Here is a 21736-nt window from a genome sequence, read left to right as displayed (position 1 = left end):
TTTTATAAAATGCACAATTAATCATTGTTATTTTGTTCTTATTCCCAGTTGTTTTGTTTGACATTCTTTTCTCTCCTCTCCCATCTCCCTTTAAAAAATATATTCCCAGACTTTAAACTCCAAAGAAGCTCATATGTGTTTAGTAAGAGATATTTCAAACTGCTGGGCCCCAAAAGTAGAAATGGCCATAACAAAGGTGAGTACATTACGAATTCCAAGTTAAGTAAAATGACATTTGGGGAATTGTTCTATAGTATTAAACACATTTATCTTTTTTATTCTCTACTTTGTGATCTTGTCTTAGAAATTTTGGGGGTTATGGTTTTAAATACCAATATTATAAAACTTCATTTCTGTACTCTTGATTTGTTGGCTGAGTGCGTGGATGGATGGCTGGAATTAAACCCCTTGGGTTTAGTTCTTCCTTGTCTATGTGTATGATTATCTGACCAGGTAAGTATGTAGCAGTGAATATCAACTTTGTTAATGAATGGGTCTCGGTCACATTACTTGAAAAAAGCTTAACTTTTTTGAGAAGAATTTGGTATTTTAGGGTGCAGTAAAACCATGATGGGGCTAAAATTTATTCCGACACATAAGAGTATCATTGTGGTGCTGTACATTGAATATAAGTAACTTGGTGTCTATAGGTAGATGTCCTGTATTTAGCAGTGTAAGGGGAATGGGAAGGCCAAGACATGCTATGATGACAACCATGTGGTTTCGCTTCTGGCTGAGTTTCAGAGATGACACCTTTCTCTTGGCTGTCTGAGCATTTCTGGCAAAGAGCATTTCTGGCAAAGATTGATTTCTGGAGGTGGTCATAAAATGTGTAACTTTGCTCTTCAACATTTTCAAAATCAGTGTGTCCTTGGGTAATCTGTAGATTTTGGTTTTTCTTATTTTTTACTCCTTTATTTTGAGGGGGAGGACTGGGGGATCAACCCAGGAACACTTTATCATTGAGCTACACTCCCAGTCCGTTTTATATTTTATTTTGAGTTGCTGAGAGCCTTGCTGATTTGCTGAGGCTGGCCTCGATCTTCCGATTCTCCTTTCTCAGCCCCCTGAGTCACTGGAATTGCAGGCTTACCTTGCTGCACCAGGCCTGGCTGTTTTTTTGGTTGGTTACGGGGGATTGAACCCAGGGGCACTGAACCACTGAGCCACATCACCAGCCCTATTTTGTATTTTCTTTAGAGGCAGGGTTTCACTGAGTTGCTCAGCCCCTTGCTTTTGCTGAGACTGGCTTTGAACTCGAGATCCTCCTGCCTCAGTCTCTTGAGCCACTGGGATTACAGGTGTGCACCACCACACCCAGCTTTTTCTTTTTCTTTTTCTTTTTTTTTTTTTTTTTTTTTTTTAGTTTTAAGAAGTTTTTGGAAGTTTCAAAGCCACAAAGTCTCAGATTATCATGTTAAAACTTAATTTGCCAACATTCAGTTAAAATTTACCTTGTATTCCTATCATGGCAATTATTTGAGTTTTTCAATAGGAAAAAAAAAACATTTTAAAAGTTTTGTTTTCTTATTGAGGAACCTGAACCATAAAGATCAAGGCATAATTTCCTTTTCTACATTCCTGATACTGCGTTTGACAGGTGAGAACTCCAGTGATGAATTCTGAAGCAAAAGTTCTGGTGCCTGGGATTCCTGGGCATCATGCTGCTATCAGGCCTCCTCCTCCACCTGCCGAGGAAGTGGAAAGCAAGAGGAAATTAGGAGGAAATGAGGTACTACAACCCCTTGGACCAGATACTAGAGTTTGAAATTTCAAGAGCGCTTAGGAGAGTGTAATAGTATATTGAATAGAGTTAAAGCTGATCTTTATAAGGAATGTACTGAGATTGTTACTGTTGCTTTGTTTGTCCTAGGCAATTTTGGTCCCCAAATTCCACATTGTCACCTTTGTAAGACTGACTTGGTCACTGTTCAGAGAAGATGGGAATTTTTTTAAGTAACTAAATTTTGGCCATTTGTTAATAATTAACAGGATAACATAAAATTGAATAAGCCAGGGCTTGCTATGATGACTTTCATTGGGTTTCGCATATTGCTGAGTTCCAGTGATGCCTCTTTTCTCTTGGCTGTCTGAGCAATCCTGGCTGGTTTTGTGCCAGTTGGTCTTTAAAAAATGGTGATTATAATTACTTAAAATGCTTATAAACATTTTTTTTTCCACTCTCAAAACCCTTCTGTAGTTATTGTACTTTCTTTGCAGAGTTCTTTTTCATCTTTCATTCACAATTTTCACTTTTGTCTAAGTATCCTAGAATTTTATCTGTTTTATCCCAGAAAAAGATTGTTTCTTTAGCTGGAGAGGTTGGAGATAACCTAGCTGTTCATAAACATTATTCCTCAGTAGTGTGATATCTGACCTTAAATAAATAAAAGTATGAGCTTTCTTTAGCTTGGCCTAGATTCATCTCTTTAATTTCCTTCCTTTTAAATGTTTTCCATATGTTAGGATAATTCAAGTAGGGAGCTTTCCAGAACACATCTGTTTGCTTTGTTAGTCATAGACCAAATTTATATTTTGACTTTGCTACTAAGTAGCCTGGCAAATTATGGTTTCAATCAGGGATCAGTTCTTTTCAGTTGGGTTTTTGTATCATATTTATGTATATGTAGACTAAGAAATGTTATCAAGAACACTTGACTGTAGTAGAGCATATGCTAGTTAATAAAACATCATTTGGAATCACTAATAAAAGAAAAGACGTTTTATGAATTGTTTTGGGAACATAAGTGCACTCTGTTGATATTTGTTTTCCTTTTACAGATCTGAAGTTTTTGCCAAGGGATAGACTGGGGAGGTCGTTTCTTCTTAATTTCTTTTTTGGGGTGGCGGTACTCGTGATTGAACTCAGGGGCACTTGACTACTGAGCCACGTACTCAGCCCTATTTTGTATTTTATTTAGAGGCAGGGTCCCACTGAGTTGCTTAGCCCTTCACTGCTGGGGCTGATTTTGAACTTGAGATCCTCCTGCCTCAGCCTCTCAAGCCACTAGTATTACAGGGGTGTGCCACTGGGCCCAGCTCCTTAACTCTTTTGAAACTTCTCACAGAGGGATTTTTATGAATTACATTTTCAAATAATTCTTCTTTGGCATTCATATATTTTGCTAGCATATGGAAATTTGAATTGGTGTTTCACTTCACTTATCTTCCACATTGTTCTTGTGGTAGTGAGATTCTGTTGGCATAAAAATGAATGTGTTTGTGCTTTGGGGGTTGAACTGATTTTTTTTTTCAGGGATATATTAAGAACTCAAAACTGATTTTATCAATTATTTTACAAGTTAAAAAATGAAAAATAATAACAGATCCATTGACATTTAAGAATTTTTGTCAATATTAACATGAGACAAAGAAAAGAAAAAAGACTTTTAGTAAATTAATCAGGTTTTTTTTTTTGGGGGGAGTCTCAACTACATTAGGTGTTGTCTGATTGATCTTAACAGGTCATTTCTGTTCTGTAGGTTAGCATTGAAGAACGTCTGGGAGCAATGGATATAGATACAAAAGAAGGAAAAGATGACCATCTGCAGACGAATAGCTTTCCAGTTCTTCTCACGCAGGGTTTAGAAAGTAATGATTTCGAAATGCTAAATGTAAGTATTATAGCAGTGTTTCAATGAATTAAATACTTAGTTTTTCTTAGGAAGTGATACAGTACATGACAGAGTGAATAATCATGTTATATAGCAGGTCGTAATTAATATTTTGTGATTTTAGTCAAATGTATACAATATGGTGGCATTATACAGACAGTCACTAACCTACAGTGGGATTGTGTTGATTTCCTTTAAATCTGGAATGCATTTTCTCATAGAAATATTGTTCTGAATTGTTAGTTTTTAGGCTTTAGTTCACAAAAGCCTTTTAAAAAATAGTGTAGCTGAACTATAATACTCAGCATTCTAGATCACAATTTATATTTTTTTCTGTAGGAAAATGCGTTCCTGAGTTTTTACTCTGGATTCCAGAAACTTATTTCCCCCTGGCCGTGAGAGGGGGCGGTGAGGTGGAACCTTGGCAATGGGTAGGAGGTTTGGGGGGAGATTCAAGAGGGTTGGGGGTTATGTTGTAAAATATATGAAGGCAAAAGTACTACAAATTGTATGAAAGGAGCCATTTATGGTTTTTGTGTAAGTTGGTGACTGCTTGTATGAAGTTACTCAATTTGGTCCTCTTAAATTTCATAATGTTATAGTGCTCTGTATAGAATATTTGTGACATGCATTCTTGATTCAGCACCATCATAGTTTCAGTCATTATAGTTGTGACTATAATTTGCAATTTATGAATAGTGTCTGATTTTATTTGATCTAAATGGTAATATCTTATATTTGTGTCTAAAGGTGGTTTTACAAAATGAGAGAGGAAACTAGCAGGTCTAAAAACTGCAAATTACGTTTAAAGTAGTTTTAATATACTATGTAAAAAAAAAAAAAACCCACGTGAGGATTTTATAAGGAAGAAGCTATTTTTGAAATATAATGTAACTTAACTGTCATGTAACTATGTTTTGAAGCTTTCCTCAATGGGCGAATCAGATACAAACTTTTTCTTTTTTACTAAGAGACATTTCAAACAATTTTTGAATAGACAGTGAATCACTGTCATTCAATTTAAGAAATTATCAATACTAGCCAATCTGTCATGGTTCATTTACCTGCATACCTCTTCAGGTTACAGTGAAACAGATCTCAGAAATGATCAAATGCCATTTCATTCATAGACATGTACCTATTCAAATTAAAAACAGCTACAATCCATTGCTTAAAAAATAACCACACTCCATTATTGTGCATAAAAAAGTAAATAGTAATTTTTAAAATTATCAAATGTCATTAGTGTTTATATTTCTTTGGTTGTCTTATAAACTTAAACTCCTAAGTTCTAAATTTTGCTTTCTTTAAACAGAATCTCAACAAATTATATTGTATACTTGGTTGTTAGGCCCCTTCTATGTTTTGTAATTTACTTTTTGGAGAATTTATGTTATTTGTCCAATAGGGAGTCCCGTGTTCTAGCTTTTGCCTACTCCATCTCTGTGGTGTCCTTCCTTTAATGTGTTCCTCTGTCCATCTTGTTTCCTGTATACCAGTAGTTAGATCTAGGAACTTAAAGACATTCAATTTTAAATCTCCTTTGGCAAGAACTTCTCAAAGGTGTTAATATGTAACTTTTTTTTTTTTTTTTTTTTTTTTAATTTTTAGTTGTAGGTGGACGCAATACCTTTATTTTATTTTTACGTGGTGCTGAGGATTGAACCCAGGACCTCATGAGTGATAGGCGAGTGCTTTACCACTGAGCCACAATCCCAGCACAATATGTAACTTTTATCAGATGTTATCAGGTTGTTTGAAGGACAAATGTTGTCAGTGAAAGTACTTTTTAAATCATAAAGGTATTTGAATTACTTAGGTATAAGAAATTTGAATAAATTATCTGCTTGAAAAAATTGTAAAGGTACAGTGAAGGGCTTTTAAAATGACCTCTTTTTGAAAGTGAAAAGTAAACTGGGTGTGGTGGCACATGCCTGTAATCCCAGCAATTGGAGTGACTGAGATAGGAGAATTGTAAATTCAGGGCCACTATCAGCAATTTAGGGAAACCGAATCTCAAAATAAAAATAAAAAGGGTTGAGGGTGGAGCTCAGTGACAAAGTGCCTCTGGGTTCAAGCCCCAGTAACCCCCCAGTATTAAAAGTAATGGAAATATATTGCCTAGGAGATTATGCATGTGTGGGCTTGGTGATTCATGCCAATAATTCCAGCTACTTGGGAGGCTGAGGCAGGAAGATTGCTAGATCAAGGCCAGCCTCAGCAATTAAAAAATTTAAAAATGGCTAGGGATATGACTCAATAGTAAAATACCTCTGAGTTCAGTTTCTCATACCAAAAGGGGTGCGAGGGAGTAAAAACAATGTTTTCTCTCACATAAATGACTTTACCAGAAGCTGCCTTACAAGGATACATGATGCATAGGAGGACATTAAAATAGGAATGAGGAAAGTGAGCAAGAACAGGTATATTTATTTAATGTTTAATTTATTTAAATTAAATAAATATTTAAATCCAATTTATTAAATTTTGACATTAAAGATAATGTTCAAATCATGAAAAGAGAAGCTGTAAGCTGGCAAAAATATTTGCAATTTATATCAAAGGGTTTGTATCCAGAATATTTAAAGAACTTAGAAATAAGACTTCACTCAATAAAAATTTGGTAAAGATTTAAACAGACATTTTACAGAAGAATTTCAATTAATAATAAGCATACATAAAAGTATTATGTGTATCGTTAATCATCACAGAAATGCAAATGATTACCATAGATAATACTACATACCTGTTATAGAATGATGAAAATTAAAAAGATAGTATAACATTGTGGAGAATGTGGAGTAGCTCACACTCATTTTGCTGGTGGGAATATAAAATTGTACAGCTACTTTGGAAAACAGTTTGGCAGTTCATTAAAAACTAAGGATATACCTACCATATGATACAGCCATTCTGCTCCTAGGTATTTATCACATTTGTGTTCATACAAAGATATGTATATTAAAGTTCATAGCCACTTTATTAATAATAGCCAAAAACTGGAAAGGAACCAAATGCTCCTCAGTAGATGAATGGATAAATTGTTTAGCTATGTAAGCAATGTATTATTGATGGGCTAATCATATAGATGAAACTCAAATTTGTGTTATGAGAAATAAGCCAGTCAAAAAATGGCTATATTTTATAATTCTGTTTGTATAAAAATTCTATAACATGCAGAGCAGTGTATATATAGTCCATTGCTACCTAGGGATGGAGGTTGAAGAAGGGATAAATTTTAAAGTGGTCCAAGGAAACATGAAGGGGAATAGACTACTTTTTTTATCATAGTGTTTATTTTATGGGTTTATGTTTTTAATCAGACAGATCAAATAGTGTACTTTTAAATGTGTGCTATTTGTTATGCTTCAGTTGTAGTGCAGTGAAGTTGTGAAAGAAAAATGTCATCTTCAACATCATCTTCCTAGTAAGTTAGAACTGTGGTTAGTAGGGTTGTTTCTTTGAATGTGTCCTTGGGAGTTAATGTTGCTGACTGCCCTGTCCTTTATCATGTGGGCTAGCTTGGATGTATTTTTATTTGCAAATTTTAAATTTGAAATTACTACTCTAGTGTCTCTTTAGTGAGCATAAGAAGAATCCAAGAATTTGTTAAAAATTATTCTGCTCTGCAGTCTAAGATAGCTTCTGATTTGCAAAGCCCATACTCCTTTTATTTGCTTTCTAAAGTTCTGGTTTGTACTGCTCATCTTGAAGTATTTATTTGTTTGTTTATTTTATTATTTAAAAAAAATTTTAGATTTGTTTTAGTTATACATGGCAGTAGAATGCACTTTGATATATCATATATAATGGAGTATAGTGACCCTTTCCATTCCCAAGAATGCCCCACTTTAGACAACAAATAATATCTTCACTATATTTAGAGCACTAGAGGATTTCACAAATCTTACCTTTCAGGTTGCCATTATGTTTCATCATCATCATCATCATCATCATTATTATTTCTGCAGTGTTGAGGATCAGACTCAGGGCCTCACATGTGCTAGGTAAACACTCCACTGAGCCACACCCCCCAGCCCCATTATGTTTCTCAATCAAGTTTTTTCTGTAAACAGCAGCAACGAACCTGGAGCATGGCTAAACTACTATGTTTAAGAAAAGACAGTGAAGCTGGTGGTTTGGGTGAACAGCTTATGAAAGTTGCAACTCCTAATAAAAAGAATTATGTATCTCAAAAAATAATTTACAGAATAATTCATAGAGAATATTTATTATAGCTTCTTGATCGTTGGAACCTTGTAGTAACTGAGAATTATAATAGGAAGTAACTTGAGAAATACTTAGTGTCATCTTGCACCCTCTGTGTTAAGTTGTAACAACATTTTGCTTTGAATCTTCTATTTTAAACATTAAAAATGAAAATTTAAGTTAGTTGAGATTTATAATATCAGGAGAGTCCCTCAGTTCCCAAATAATTGTGTGTAAAATGTTTTATTTATTTTACATAAGAAACCTTATAATTTATATAAATTTTCATATGGTACTTGATGGATTTAGAAAGGTTTATCATAAAGATGGTTTCACAAGAAAATAAAATCTGTAGAGTTCTGAAAAGGTATATTAAGAACCATTGAAATACATTAGAAACTAACTTTGTGTTTGCTGTTTGGTATCTCTGATGTTTGTACTTCAGAGAAATTAAGAAAAAGGGGATATCAGAGACCTGAAAGAACCTTTGTCTTCTTCCCCTCCCCTGCCCCCATCTTGCTTGAATGAAGCATGTCAGGCTCAGAGAAGCCATAATGCCTGCCCAAGAAGGTACAGCTTTTAAGGGTCAAAATCAGTATCAATTTGTTTTGTCCCCTTTGTTACCACCCAGGTTGGGCACTGGGTTTCTCCTATAGGTTTTGCCTTAAAGGATTTTGATCAAAGCACTCTTTAGGTGATCTTTTGTTAAGTTTAAGATTTTACCAAAAAGTCAACAATTTGAAGAGGTTTCTTGCTAAGTGTGATTTTACTGTTTCATTTGTTCACTTGTGTGGATATAGCCCTAATTTATTAAATTGGAGGTTTGGGAAGATCTCTGAAATGGTATATACCTGTATTTAAAATGTCCAGAGCAGCTGGGTATGATGGCACACACCTGTAATCCCAGCAGCTATGGAGGCTGAGGCAGAAGTATTGCAAATTCAAGGCCAGCCTCAATAAGTAGTTAAGTCCCTAAAGCAACTTAGTGAGACCCTGTCTCAAAATAAAACATAAAAAGGGCTTGGATATAGCTTAGTGGTTAAGTGCCTGTGGATTCAATCCCTGGTTACCCTCCCCCACAAAAAAAGGGGCAACTTAAAACGTCTAGATATATCCCTTTGTGTTTTATATAAAAATTGCATGAGAAATAATTTTCCTGATGTCTGAGGACTGTACTTGTCTGGTAGCCACACGATGTAATTCATTCTCCATTCATTGCCTCCAACCTTGATTTGCTAAATTGAGTTGGTTGTTTATTGCTCTGGTCTATTTTTTAAGTCATTTTTACAGACAATTTTTCCTGTAGTGTCCTAGTTTGTTATAGTTAAATTGATGATCCTTTTATTTTCTCACAGAAAGTACTTCAAACTAGGAATTTAAACCTGATAAAGAAGACTGTGTTAAGGATACCCTTGCATGCTGTCATTCCATTGTTGCAAGAGGTAACGACTCCTTTTTTTGTTTCAAGGTCCTAATGCTCTGAATTAAAGGGAAATGCCACTGTCTAGAGGATAGGATTTGTGACACTTACCCATAGCATGGCATTTAGAGAGTGAATGACAGATGATTTGGAGGAAAGTGGTTTGGAAGAAAAAAGAAAGGTGAAAAATTGGTGAATTTATAAACCAATAAAAGGAAATATGATGGACATTTTTACCTTTATTCCATTAGCAGTGAGTGTACATCTCTTTATGTAGAATGCAGTTGGAACTTTAAGGTGAACTGCAGAATGCTTTTTGTATAGTTGATCACCTGCACGGGGTGACTGTAATAGAAACTCAAATGTGAAACCCCCATATTTACTTTGTTTTTTTCCATTATGTCCTATAAGGTGCTCTAACCTCACATCGAAATGATTTTTGCATGTGTTTTGGTTTTCCGTAGTGCAGATGGGCTGTTAATCTTTATGCCTGGCAGTATGGAACTATAAGGGGCATAAAGATTATCTAGTTCAGCCTCTGGCCTGTACAGGACTAACTTTCACTGTCTCTGACAAGTGGTTACCCTGTCTTTGCTTAAATAAAGGAAGGGGTAGGTAGCAGCTGGACAAAAGAAAGCAGAACCAGGGAGTGGTGGAGATCAGAAAGTTCTGAGTGGCATTAAGGACAGATAAGTTCAGCTCAGGCAAGTCCCAGGGTATGGAACCATTCTGGGTACATTAAGTATGTCGCATATTCAGCAGAATTCAATAATTTTGTAACCGTTATTACCTTAAGGAAAATCTTTTTTTGGTTTCTTTTAAAAACATATAATTTCATTGAAGGTTTAAAAGAGTGGGTACATATCATTAAAAATTAGACCTCTAGTGATAAAGTCTTCTTTGTAATTAGTAATCATGTTTGGATAGCATTTACTTAACATGCTGAAGTGAGAGTGGTTTTGTTATTAATATTGGGGGTAAGTTTACCATTATTGGTAGTGGAAACCTCTGTATTTAAAAATGCATATCAGACTGGGTGAGGTGGTCTCGCCTGTAATCCCAGTGGCTTGGAAGGCTAAGACAGGAGGATTGAGTTCAAAGCCAGTCTCAGCAACTTAGTGAGGCCATAAGCAACTCAGCAAGATCCTGTCTCTAAATAAAATATATAAAGGTCTGGGGATATGTCTCAGTTGTTAAGTGCCTGATTACGGTACCAGGTATTGAACAGCAGTCAGTCAATCAATCAGTCAATCAATCAATCAATAAATATTAGATTAGAAAAGATCATATGCTTTTAGAATATTATCAACTCCAAAACAAAATTTGCCTCACCCTGCTTTTTTGTGTGTATCTAAAAAATTGAGATAAAATTCTTATGTAAAATTCACCCTTTTAAGGTGTACAGTTCAGTGAGTTTTAGTACGTTCATAGGTCATGCAGTTGCCATCCCCAAAAGAAATCCTGTACTCAGTAGTAACTCCCACTTCCCCTTCCCTAGTATTGTCAATCATTGAATTTATTTTCTGTCTCCATATATTTGTCTGTTCTGGACTTTGATTCATATAAATCCATTTCTAAATTTCTTTAGGTAATTATTATTCTTGTGGGAATAATTGAAAGTTGATTGAAAATAGACTACTAAATGAAATAATTTTCAGCTCTAGTCATTGTATCCTGGGAACTGATGGAGATGCTAGCCTCTAAAGTGCTCTTGGTAATAGTGTTGTTCTCTCCCTTAGCTTACAAAGAGGTTGCAAGGACATCCTAATAGGTAAGATGTTTAAGTGACTAAATTGCCTTTTTTTTTTTTTTTTTTTTTTAAGTAAATTAGAGGTTATTGTTAAAAATAGCAGTGTCTGATAGTGTGAAATTAAATATTAGGTAACCTCAAATTCTGACAGTAGGAGTCTTCAAAAGTCAAATGTTAACCTCCACCCCTATTTTAGATTGAACGATCCTGTTTCTAAGATTTTATTCTTTTAGAAAACTATGTAGAGGGCTGGGGAGATAGCTCAGTTGGTAGAGTGCTCGCTTTGCAAGCACTAAGGCCCTGAGTTCAATTCCCAGCACCGGAAAAAAAAAAAAGAAAACTATGTAGATATTTCAGATTTTATTAGGTCATATAAGGAGTTAGACTCATTTAATGAGTTAATCACTGTTTGTGAAATTGATAATTTATAGTATTTGCCCAACCTCTAGTAGGTGTGTAAGATGCCATAAAGAAATGTTACAGAACTGGGAATGTGGTGCAGAGGCAGAAATAGAACTGACTTTCACTTTGGATCGATATTTGCCTTTTAATGTTGGTGTAGAAGACTTTGCTGTTTGTTTTTAACAATGAATATCAGATTGTGGGTTTAAGTATCATGAACATAAAATGCAAAATCAGTTGGGCTCAGTTTTATTGCCCTAGTATCAGTTATTTATGAAGTAAAGCATAGGTTTCATTCTGAAATTGTTTTAGAAGGACAGATTTTTCACCTATTTTTCCAGTCTTCTACCCCAGAAGTTTAGTGTTTTACAGGAATCTCAAACTCAGTGAAAAATATAAAATGAGTATTAATGCACAGTTGTTGATTTAATATGGTCATCTTCACAGTATAATTTATAGATCTTCCCTTGCCACTGTATTTTTCAGTTTTTTAACTCAGTTGTATTTAGTTTTGAATTTATGAATATTTACTTGGAGTTTTTTTTTCTTTCTTTCTTTTCCAGTGCTGTTTTAATGGTTCAGTGGTTGAAATGTGTGTTAACGGTTCATGCATCATACCTATCCACAGTAAGTCTTTTCTGAGTATCAATAATTTGGTTTTGATAAGGATTATAAACCTTGATAAGTACTGATAGAACCATCCTGTATTTTTCCTTTACCCACTAAATGCTTCCTTTAGAGATTTTGTGTTTTTTTTTCCCAGATGAATTGACATGAATCTTTTCATAATGAAACCGTTGTGACCTTTAATAAATTGGTCTTTTTTTCCCCCTGAATTAAGTAATGTATATTGTATAGAGGGCTTTGAAAAATAAAAGGAGAAATGTTATATGTTAATCCTTACCCTCCTTTTAAAAAACATTACCAAGTTTTAAAGCTTTCATATATGCTGACATGTCTGTCTTGCTTTGTCCCAGGAGGATAAAAATGATGTAAAATAACTAACTGGTGTGTGTGTTTGTGTTTGTGTGTGTTTTAAACCAGGCCACAGTTTTTATTGCAGTGTGGCCATTTTTTGTGAGGCTGAGAAGTTTGATCTCAAAACAATGTTCCATTGAAGGCTCTTTTGTACAGAAGTCGCCATTATGACTGATATTCAAAATATCTTTAGTGCTTTTCAAGACTCACATGGTGAACATTAAACTCTTAGGCTTATTCAGTAGTATACCCTCAATGGAAAACAAAAAGGCATTAATTACAGCTATTTCTTTTAAAAAGATAGGTAATAGGAGTGAACACTGAGGTACTAGAATAAATTGATGACACAGTTAATGAAACTTAATTGGCATTCCTTTTCTAACAAAGTGCTTTTAATGTATAGTGTTATATTCATGCTGCCGTGTCACAAAAGAAGGCTTGCCAAGGCAGGTGAGGTGTATGAATGCTCCTGTGCCTAACGGCACTACAATCAGATGCAACTATAAATAACACTGGAAAAAGTTCGCCATCTGACCACTGGATAATACTTGCAAGGCATTCAGTCTGCTTACCCTTTGCAGTATTCTAAACTCTTCATGTTGACTATCACATTCATTGTAGTGTTTGCTGCAAGGGAGGCCTATAACCGGTTGTTTTGGCTAAAATAAGACAGGCATTCCTTGGTTCTACATAAAAGTAACCGTATTAAAGAGTTTAATGGCAATCACTGATAGACTGTTTAAATAAATGGTATCCCCTATATTCCTTGTGTTGGAAGGGCCCAGTGGAAAGGAAAAAAACAAAACCAAACCAAAAAACACCTAATGCTGTTTCAATGGATTGAGCTGGAGAAATGAAATCCCCTTAAGAGCCAGATGGCATTTGACCATCATTTTACAACGATTTTTCTTCAAGTGAAACTACTGTATTGCCTCCCAATTTCTCTCCAAGTGTCAAATGATTCTTAATATCATCCAAGCCATTTACTTGCCACTTGAGTTTAATACCTGTAAATTTCTTTTTAATGGCATCTTTAGAGGTAGTATAAATTATCTTGCTTTTTAAGAGTGCAGTTTCAGGATCCCCGAATATAAATATAAGTCTTTCCTTTTAGACTCTGTTTCATATGTGGCAATGTACAAAACATACTGGCAATCATTCAGAGGTACCAACTTCACAAAAGATGTGTAAGGGTCTTCTACAGTACCACCTGTCACCCACCAGAATCTGCTTTGCTTCCTCTAGTTATTTGTCTTTTGTCATCACTTAAACAGAAAGAACTGCTTTCTTTCTTTTTTTGATCTCCTCTTGTGTAGATTTCCTTACTTTATTATCGTTAAAAACTGATGACTTCATCATTCACTGTAACTCCAGATGCCATAGTGCCTGAGGCTGAGGCTGTGACTGTGTTAGCAGCTCTAGCTCTGTGGCTCGGGGAGGAGAAGGAGGGCGGGCAGGCAGACAGGCGGCTGCAAGTGCGGGGCCACCAGGAGCTCTAAACTTTTTCATTGCTCTGTGAGTTATTTATATGATAGAAGAAAAGGAGGATAAAATCTTAATGTCAAAAAACATTTTTTATATGAGTTGGGTTCTTTGCTATCAATTTCATCAGTTATATTTTAAACTAGAAATAAAATTATATACTTTTTATTTTATTTGATTGTCTAGCACTTAACTAATACATTTCTCTCCCCTTTTGCAGTGTTAGGAATTGAACTGGGGCCTTGCGCATAGGAAAGCACTCTACCACTGAGTCACATCCTCAGCCCACAATAAATTTTTTCCCCACATTTTTTTGTTGGTTCACTATACTTGTACATAGTGATGGGATTTGTTGTTACATATTTGTACCTGCATATAATATAACAGTAAAATTCGACCCAACAAATTTTCTTAAAGTTTTAGTGGATCACTGAAATCCTTGATTGCTCTTTTTTTTGGACTGGACTTAGGTGCACTCACCCATTGAGCTAGATTCACAGCCCTTTATTTTTAAAATTTTGAGACAGCGTCTCCCTAAGTTGCTTCAAACTTGCAGTCCTCCTTCCTCAGCCTCTTGAGTCACTGGGAATACAGGCATGCACCACGATTTCTGTTCGGCTCCTTACTCTTTAAACTGTAGTTCTTCCTTTCTTAACATAGTTTATCCAACTTGTACTGGTCACTGTCCCTTTTCTCTGTCTCAGATTCCTTTAACCTTTAGTGGTTTGAAATAGTGCAAATTGTCGGATAACCTGCTTTGAGGTCATCTGTGTGTTCTTTGTGTGTCCAGGGACGGCTCTGCCAACATGTTAGATAGGTGGAGAGACAAGCAATGGAGTCCCAGCCTGCAGGGATCTTGGGAGGTGAACTGAGGGCAGTGGTGTGTGGAGCAGCTGTGTAGCATGGTGATCTGCATGGAATGATCAAAGCAAACATATTTTAGGACTCTGACTAGAAAACAGTAACACTAAACCTCAGTTACTTGCTTAAAAGCAAGAGGCCCAGAGGCCTTGAAGTGAAATCTCTTCTGGAATCATCTACTGAGTTGAGCATCATAGATTAAAGAAGTGTGGTAGGGAGTGTTCTACAGCCTACGTTTTTTGAGAAAGCAGTGCCTTTCTTCTTTTCCTTCCTTAGGGATACCTGTAAGTACATTCTCTAAGCCAACATCTGTGCTAGCCATTAGGGTTCAATACTGTGCAAGGCACTCTGATCCCCTCTTGGATCTCATAGTCTGAATGGGAACATATAAATGGGAGATGATGATAATTGAAATGTAATCACAGTAAACCTTGTGTTACTTATTTTTGTGCTTGCCTATCTTCTGTTTAACTTATAAACAGAAATGAAATGCTGTTTTTTGTTCAAGTGTCAGAAATAGGAGGGTAAATAAAGGCTCATTAAAGGGGAAAGTTTAGGGCTCCTTTTTCTATAGCTCTACATGGACAAATTAAAGATTTTCTCCTCTAATGATTTGTAGGATTCAATAATAGGAATGTGGGTCAACTTTTTCTTCTCTTACTCAGTCTTCCTAGTCTTTGGGACCTGGGAAAAACTCCCTCTAACCCACTGAGGCCTTATGCTAAGGATAGATAATGTGCTGTCATTGGAGGGTAAGAGTCAGAGGAGAGTCGCCTCCAGTCAGAGATGTGTCATGGAGGTATTTTTTAAAGTATTTACTTTATATTGATTTTACCTGGAATTATTTATCAATATAAAGAACTTTCATCCTGGCCTGGGATTGTGGCTCAGGGGTAAAGTGCTTGCCTAGCATGTGTGAAGCACTGGGTTCGATTCTCAGCACCACATATAAATCATTTGATCAATTAATAAAATAAAGGTTCATCAACAACTATAAAAATTAAAAAACAAAAACAAAAAAAACCAAAAAACTTTGATCCTGTAGTTTTGCCCTACCTGGCAGATTCTCCCTCCTAACATTTATCATTTTTTAAGAGTTTTTTTTTTTTTTTTTTTTTTTTGCCTGCTGGGACCTTGAGGATGTTCTGTGAAGATTTGTGGTGTTATTTGGTTGTGTCCCTAGCAGCCACTGCCACTGGAAGTACTTGTTAGCAGATGCTTATGTAGTATTTCAGTACTGAAGCATAGATGATCTGATCATAATTTTCTCAGCTCTAGTATGTGATGATAATATCAAACAATCATTTTGTGTTTTTTTAGTTGCCTGATCTGGTACACCAGCTGGGGACACTCTACCAGCTAATGGAAAGCAGAGTCAAAACTTTTCAGAAACTCTCACACCTTCATGGAAAGCTTATCCTTCTAATCACACAAGTGAGTAAATCATATTGTTTCCAGCTAACACTTTTGGTTGTGATAGGAATGGAGATATAATTAAGATTGCTTACCTAAGCTGGTCATGGTCGCACGTGCCTGTAATCCTAGTGACTTGTGAGATTGAAGCAGGAGAATAACAAGTTTGAGGCCAGGCCCAATAACTTTTAGTGAGGCCCTCAGCAATTCACACTGTGTCAAAAGAAAAATTTGAAAGGACCAAGGATGTAGCTTAGTTGTAAAGCACCCTTGGATTCAATTCCTGGTTACATGCCCACTCCCTCCCAAAGTAGAGGGAAGATGGAATACCTGAAAATAGAGGACTACCTCGTTCAGCTGGAAAGTGGTATGCTGAATCCAGGCATTACCTTGTACGTATTCTGTATTTCACAGTTAGAAAACTTAGTTATGCCCCTTTTTCAACTTGTATTCAAACTTTTTCTCACCAGGATATTTCAGTTCTTAATATATCTAGGTTGATCGTGTTACTATGATCAAGTTACAGGTTATTGCTACAGTTAAAATTTTGCCAAAGAAACATACTCTAATCACCTCAGAGAGTTTCCAAACTTTTACAAAGTAATTCTTTTCTCTTGGTATTTGAAGCTTCCCCCCCTTCACGGCATTTGCTCCACATTGTGTTCAGGCCATTCTCATGGGAGGAGGATGGATGGGTGATGGTGGGAGGATGGATGGGTGATGGTGGGAGGTGGGTGTGGCAGTGGTTGTGATTCGGGGATACACGTATACTTTACTTCAAAATTCTACTCTATCTTTTAGGTTACAGCATCAGAGAAAACGAAGGGAATGACTTCCCCAGGACAGAAGGCAAAGTTGGTGTATGAAGAAGGTAAAGGTGGCAGGAGGGAGAATATGGAATTGGAATAGTGAAATGTTTCACAGTGACTCAGTTATCTTACTTGTGAGAACATTCATATAAAGTCTTGATTTGGCATAGCTCTTTTAAAATAGTCACGCCTGTGGCAAAAACCTATGATAAAAGAGAAGGCACAAGTATAACCTAGTGACAGAAAAGGCATTGGGTATGGGAGAGATTTAATGGAAAAATTAAATTAGATTTAAATGGAAGAATTCTGAGCAAAATTTATGCCAGCACATGTAAAATTATTGGTGATACTAGTAATTTATTAGAAATCTTTAATAATCAAAATTGATTAAAAATTCAATAGCTCTAAAATTGAGTTTATCAAAACCTCTCACAGGATGTTAGGCCCAGTGGTTTATTTTTTGGTACTAGGTATTGAACCCAGGAGCACTCAGCCACTGAGCTCTTTTTTGTATTTTATTTAGAGACAGGGTCACACTAAGTTGCTGAGGCTGACTTTGAACTTGTGATCCTTCTACCTCAGCCTCCTGAGTCACTAGGGCTACAGACTTGCGCCGATGTGCCCAACAGGCCCAGAGGTTTTATGTGTGATATCAAGCCTTCAAGAAACAAAACATTTTTTTCACATAATAAAAAATTGAGGCATTTTATGAGTCAACTATAATCTCGCTTACAGTTAAAATCAGACAAGGACAGTTAGTCAAAGAACATTTTAGAGTATACTTGGAAATCCTGTGTAGCAATTTGATTATAGGAGTATTTTAAGTAAAACAGTGTGGCATTGCTGAGTAGTTTACTTAAAGATTATAGGTGGTTTAACATCAAGAAATCTGTTAATATATCATGAACAGATTAACTGGGGAATACTAGATAATTTCTAAATAGATATAGAAAAGTAATTCAGAAGTACTAAGTCTTTATGTGTCTCAAATAATCTAAGCATCCAAGGAATTTAAGAAAATTTCCTAAACTTAAAAATCCTTTAACAGATCCTACACAATGGTGAAGCTTTAAAAGCATGTCCACTAAAGTCAGCAACATTGCTGTTGCTTTTCTTGGCTGGTATGGTATGAAAGATGAATTCTAGGATATTGGACTTTGCACATATTTTTCTTATCCACACTAAAAAAATAGAATCTGTAGTCACACTTATTAATAGGTGCTATGCAAACAAACAAGTGTACCAAGATGAACAAAAAATAGTAGCATTATATGTCAATAATAACTAATCAGAAAAAGGTTTCATTCATAGCAACAATATGAACCCTGGAGAATATGTCTTCAAAAATGAAGCAAAACTTTATGGAGGAAATTACAAAACATAATTGAAGGATAAGAAATTATATGTGAATGAATTTAAAATAAACTATTAATTTTAAAAAGACAGATTCTGTATTGTCAAGTCAACACTAATTTCCATATGCAATTTCCATATTGCATAAATTTAGTATTTTGCTAATTTGGGTCAACACAGAGAATATTCGTGATTTAGATGAACAAGGTAAGGAAACTTACCCTATGGAGTATCAAGACTTAGAAAGCTAAAGTGTAAGAATAGTCAGAGATAGACCAGTAGATCGGCACAGAAAGAGCCATAGATCTCTACCGTGTCTTGGCGTATTAGCATTGATGTTATGTTGACATCAGGGGAAAGGATAACTGTTGAACAAATTACTAGAAAAACTGATAATTCATATGGAACACAAGATTGTGCCCACATAACATTGCAAATCACCATTTCCTTTTTATACCTTAATGTGTTAAAAGAAATTTTTATTAGAGGACAATAGCATTAAAATGATCATAGGATATATAAGTGAATTTCTTGGGAGGAAATGAATGGCTGTAAACACAAAAAAGGTATGACCATTTTGGGGAAATGTAAATTAAAACATCAATGAGATAACATTTCACACCGCAATAAGTTGATACATTAAATAATTAACTCTGAAAATAGGCATTGACCAGAATTTGGAGAAATGGGAGCTCGGATGCTGTGGTAGGAGTGTGTGTATTCTGTGTGGAGAGCTTCTTTGCAGTCTCAGAGTGTGCGAATCCTTTCATATGTTGAGTTCCTTCTAGGAGTGTACCCTAAGAGGAACTATGTGCTGTCTAAAGACATTTATAAAAATATAAGACTGTGATGCACATACCTATACAATTCTGTTTGCACACATTTTAAAGCCATAGTTCTCCAGCTTTTTGGTACTAAAATTATTTTACTTTTTTTTGTGTATGTGCAAAATGTTTATTCATATACCATTTATGAATGTATTTTAAAGTCTTTGAGAATTCCACCTTAGATGATACTGACATGATGAAGAGACAGGAAGTTGATTTCTTAGGGTTCCTTACCTTCTCTTTGTGGATTTGCTTCCTTTCTGTCTCATTTCGTTGGAACCTCTAAATTTTGACCTAAGGTCTAAAGTTTGGTCAAATTTTTTAAGTCACACATTTTTTTGTGGGGATTTATCAGTGTAGATGTGTTTTCAGATGACATCCCGTCCAAGAGCCACACTGTGCTTGTTGTTGCATTAATGATACTAAGATCAGTGACAACATTTTCTTCTCCATTTATTTCCCAAGGTGCTTAGAAAATAATATAGCTCTGCTACTTCTTTTACATTTGAATGGTTTTTTGCCCCCTCACAGCCATACATTTAACATGTCAGTTAATAATAATTCCATAATTAGTATTTTGTTATGGTTTTAAAAATGCTAATGCTTTCACATTTTTTCTGTTTATAAGCCAACATTTTTAATAGAACTTTTCTACATTCACTGTCTTTATTTGGTGGCCCAGAAATGGCTTGTATTTTAAGTTGAGGGTTTGTAGGAGTTTTGGTACATAGTCTGTTACAATGGCACCTTGAAGGAATGGTATAAATACATTGCATTTTTATTCAGATAAGCTTATTAATTTAATGTTATCTTTGGATGGATAACAAAATATAAATATTCCTAAAAACCAATTTAGTAATTTGGTGTTGTTTAGTTTTTAGTGATGTGCTCTCTGCTTTGTTCACAAAATTAAAGCTGGGTTTCCCCCTCCCTACAGAATCATCTGAAGAGGAGTCTGATGATGAAATAGCAGATAAAGATTCTGATGTGAGTTGTTTCCTGATACATAAATCTGCCTTTATAGCCTCATACTCTTGAGAATGAGCCAGTCATGATTGTTTTCCTTCCTTGACATTTCTACCAGGATAACTGGGACGAAGACGAGGAACAGAAAGAAAGTGAAAGAGATGAGGACATTGATGATGAGAATGAGGAGGAAGATGAAGATGCTGAAGAAAAAGAAGAAAATGGTGAGGACAGAGATGGGGCGAGTGAAAAAGAATTAAATGGAGATTCCGATTTAGATCCTGAGAATGAAAGTGAAGAAGAGTGAAGACGGAAGAGCAAGCCAGTCAGACTGTGAACCCTGGCTCACCTTGCCCATTGCTGAGAGTCCTCCTAGGGAGGGTTGTCCCCGTGCCAGGATGCCAAGGACCGCTGCACATTTCCACTTTCACAGCGGCAATTCCCATGCCACCTTGCTGTCCTGAGCGCCCCAGACTTTTAACTGTGTAAATAAGAGTGTTTCATTCAAATGTTAATAAACTTTACACAGTAAATAGACACATTTTCTGCAATGTACTGACATGAGTGTCCAATATATGGTATATTTTTATAATATAATATCTTAGTATGATTGGTTATATCAGGAATTGACTTAAGACACAGACCTATCCCACGGGGTTTCTGAAACTGGACGCTTGTGAATGAGTCAGCTCTTCTCTCAGGTTGGTATCTTTCATCAAATCCAGATGTGAAGCAGCACAGTGAAAAGTTTTTAATTTGGTACATTTTAATAAAATATGAAGGAATAACTAAAAACTGGAGTTAAGAATTATTGTGATTCAAAAAAAAAACCTTTTCACCAATGTCCCTAGCTTGTCTGTTAACTGGTAGTTATCTGAATTGAGTCCAACTGAAGTTTTGGAGTGCTTCCTCAAAACAACCACTTATTTTTTAAACTGTCATGTGAAATATTTTTTTAAAACAAAACAGAAAATTACGGTAATTAAAAAACTAAAGATTTAGCCATAGAATTTTTCTTGTCTGAAGATTACCTATAAAAAAAAAAATCAGTGTACATAGATTTAGAAATGCTCATTACTTGCAACTTTTTAAAAAAAAAATTCATTCATAGCTGCTTTTGAAGAGGTTTTCATTTTTATTTAAATTACTAATGGATCAAAGACTATTGTTTATTTTTTTCTCTTTCATTTTAGATATTAATGATAACCTTGTTGGAATTTTTTTTCCAAAGAAAATATTTTATAATTCAGTAATTTTAATGTTTTTTGTCTTTTTCATTGCCAACTTGGCAGTGTTAGGGTATCTGTTTATCTTTAAAATAATTCAACTCAAGATTTTTTATGTATAAATAAGTATTTTGGTGTGCCACAAAAGCTTTTTCAGAGTATTGGGAATTTGCTTTGTTTTCTTTTTAAAGAATAAGCCAGTATTTAGGTAGGGCTGGGCAGATGGATTAATCTTTTCCCACCTGTGAATATGTAAAACAAGCCATTATCTCTGAGGGACTTGTTAACATCTGTGGCAGAACAGAGGTTTCTCTGCTCATCTAGGAGAGCCCTGAGCCCTCTTGGGAATGCAGTTTGAGCTGCTGGTGTGATGTACAGTGGTATTTGTTTATCAATGGAGCTGTTTATGGCAATTTAATACCATCT

The 21736-nt window shown here is 35.4% G+C and overlaps 1 protein-coding gene, 2 non-coding genes and 1 pseudogene across 3 annotated transcripts in view; 3 read left to right on the top strand and 1 right to left on the bottom strand.

The window, feature by feature from the left end:
- The window catches only part of Wdr43 (WD repeat domain 43), a 45088-nt gene extending 24115 nt beyond the window's left edge, over positions 1-20973 (top strand). Inside the window, exons 9-18 of the mRNA XM_047522982.1 lie at positions 110-196; positions 1601-1732; positions 3483-3614; positions 9179-9265; positions 10983-11014; positions 11959-12022; positions 16037-16150; positions 16931-17000; positions 20056-20105; positions 20203-20973. Coding sequence (XP_047378938.1) covers positions 110-196; positions 1601-1732; positions 3483-3614; positions 9179-9265; positions 10983-11014; positions 11959-12022; positions 16037-16150; positions 16931-17000; positions 20056-20105; positions 20203-20391 — 957 coding nt within the window. The 3' untranslated portion in view covers positions 20392-20973. The remainder of the gene's footprint in view (positions 1-109; positions 197-1600; positions 1733-3482; positions 3615-9178; positions 9266-10982; positions 11015-11958; positions 12023-16036; positions 16151-16930; positions 17001-20055; positions 20106-20202) is intronic.
- On the top strand, positions 699-776 carry LOC124963808 (small nucleolar RNA SNORD53/SNORD92). The gene has a single exon (XR_007104837.1). It is a non-coding gene; the product is annotated as a small nucleolar RNA SNORD53/SNORD92 (small nucleolar RNA).
- LOC124963809 (small nucleolar RNA SNORD53/SNORD92) lies at positions 2021-2098 on the top strand. Its single transcript, XR_007104838.1, has one exon. It is a non-coding gene; the product is annotated as a small nucleolar RNA SNORD53/SNORD92 (small nucleolar RNA).
- On the bottom strand, positions 13268-13754 carry LOC124963321 (cofilin-2-like; annotated as a pseudogene).
- Positions 20974-21736: the final 763 nt, after the last annotated feature.

This window comes from Sciurus carolinensis, chromosome 13, assembly GCF_902686445.1.
Source record: "Sciurus carolinensis chromosome 13, mSciCar1.2, whole genome shotgun sequence".
In the NCBI taxonomy this organism is placed as follows: Eukaryota; Metazoa; Chordata; class Mammalia; order Rodentia; family Sciuridae; genus Sciurus; species Sciurus carolinensis.
This window is presented reverse-complemented; position numbering and strand designations above follow the sequence as displayed.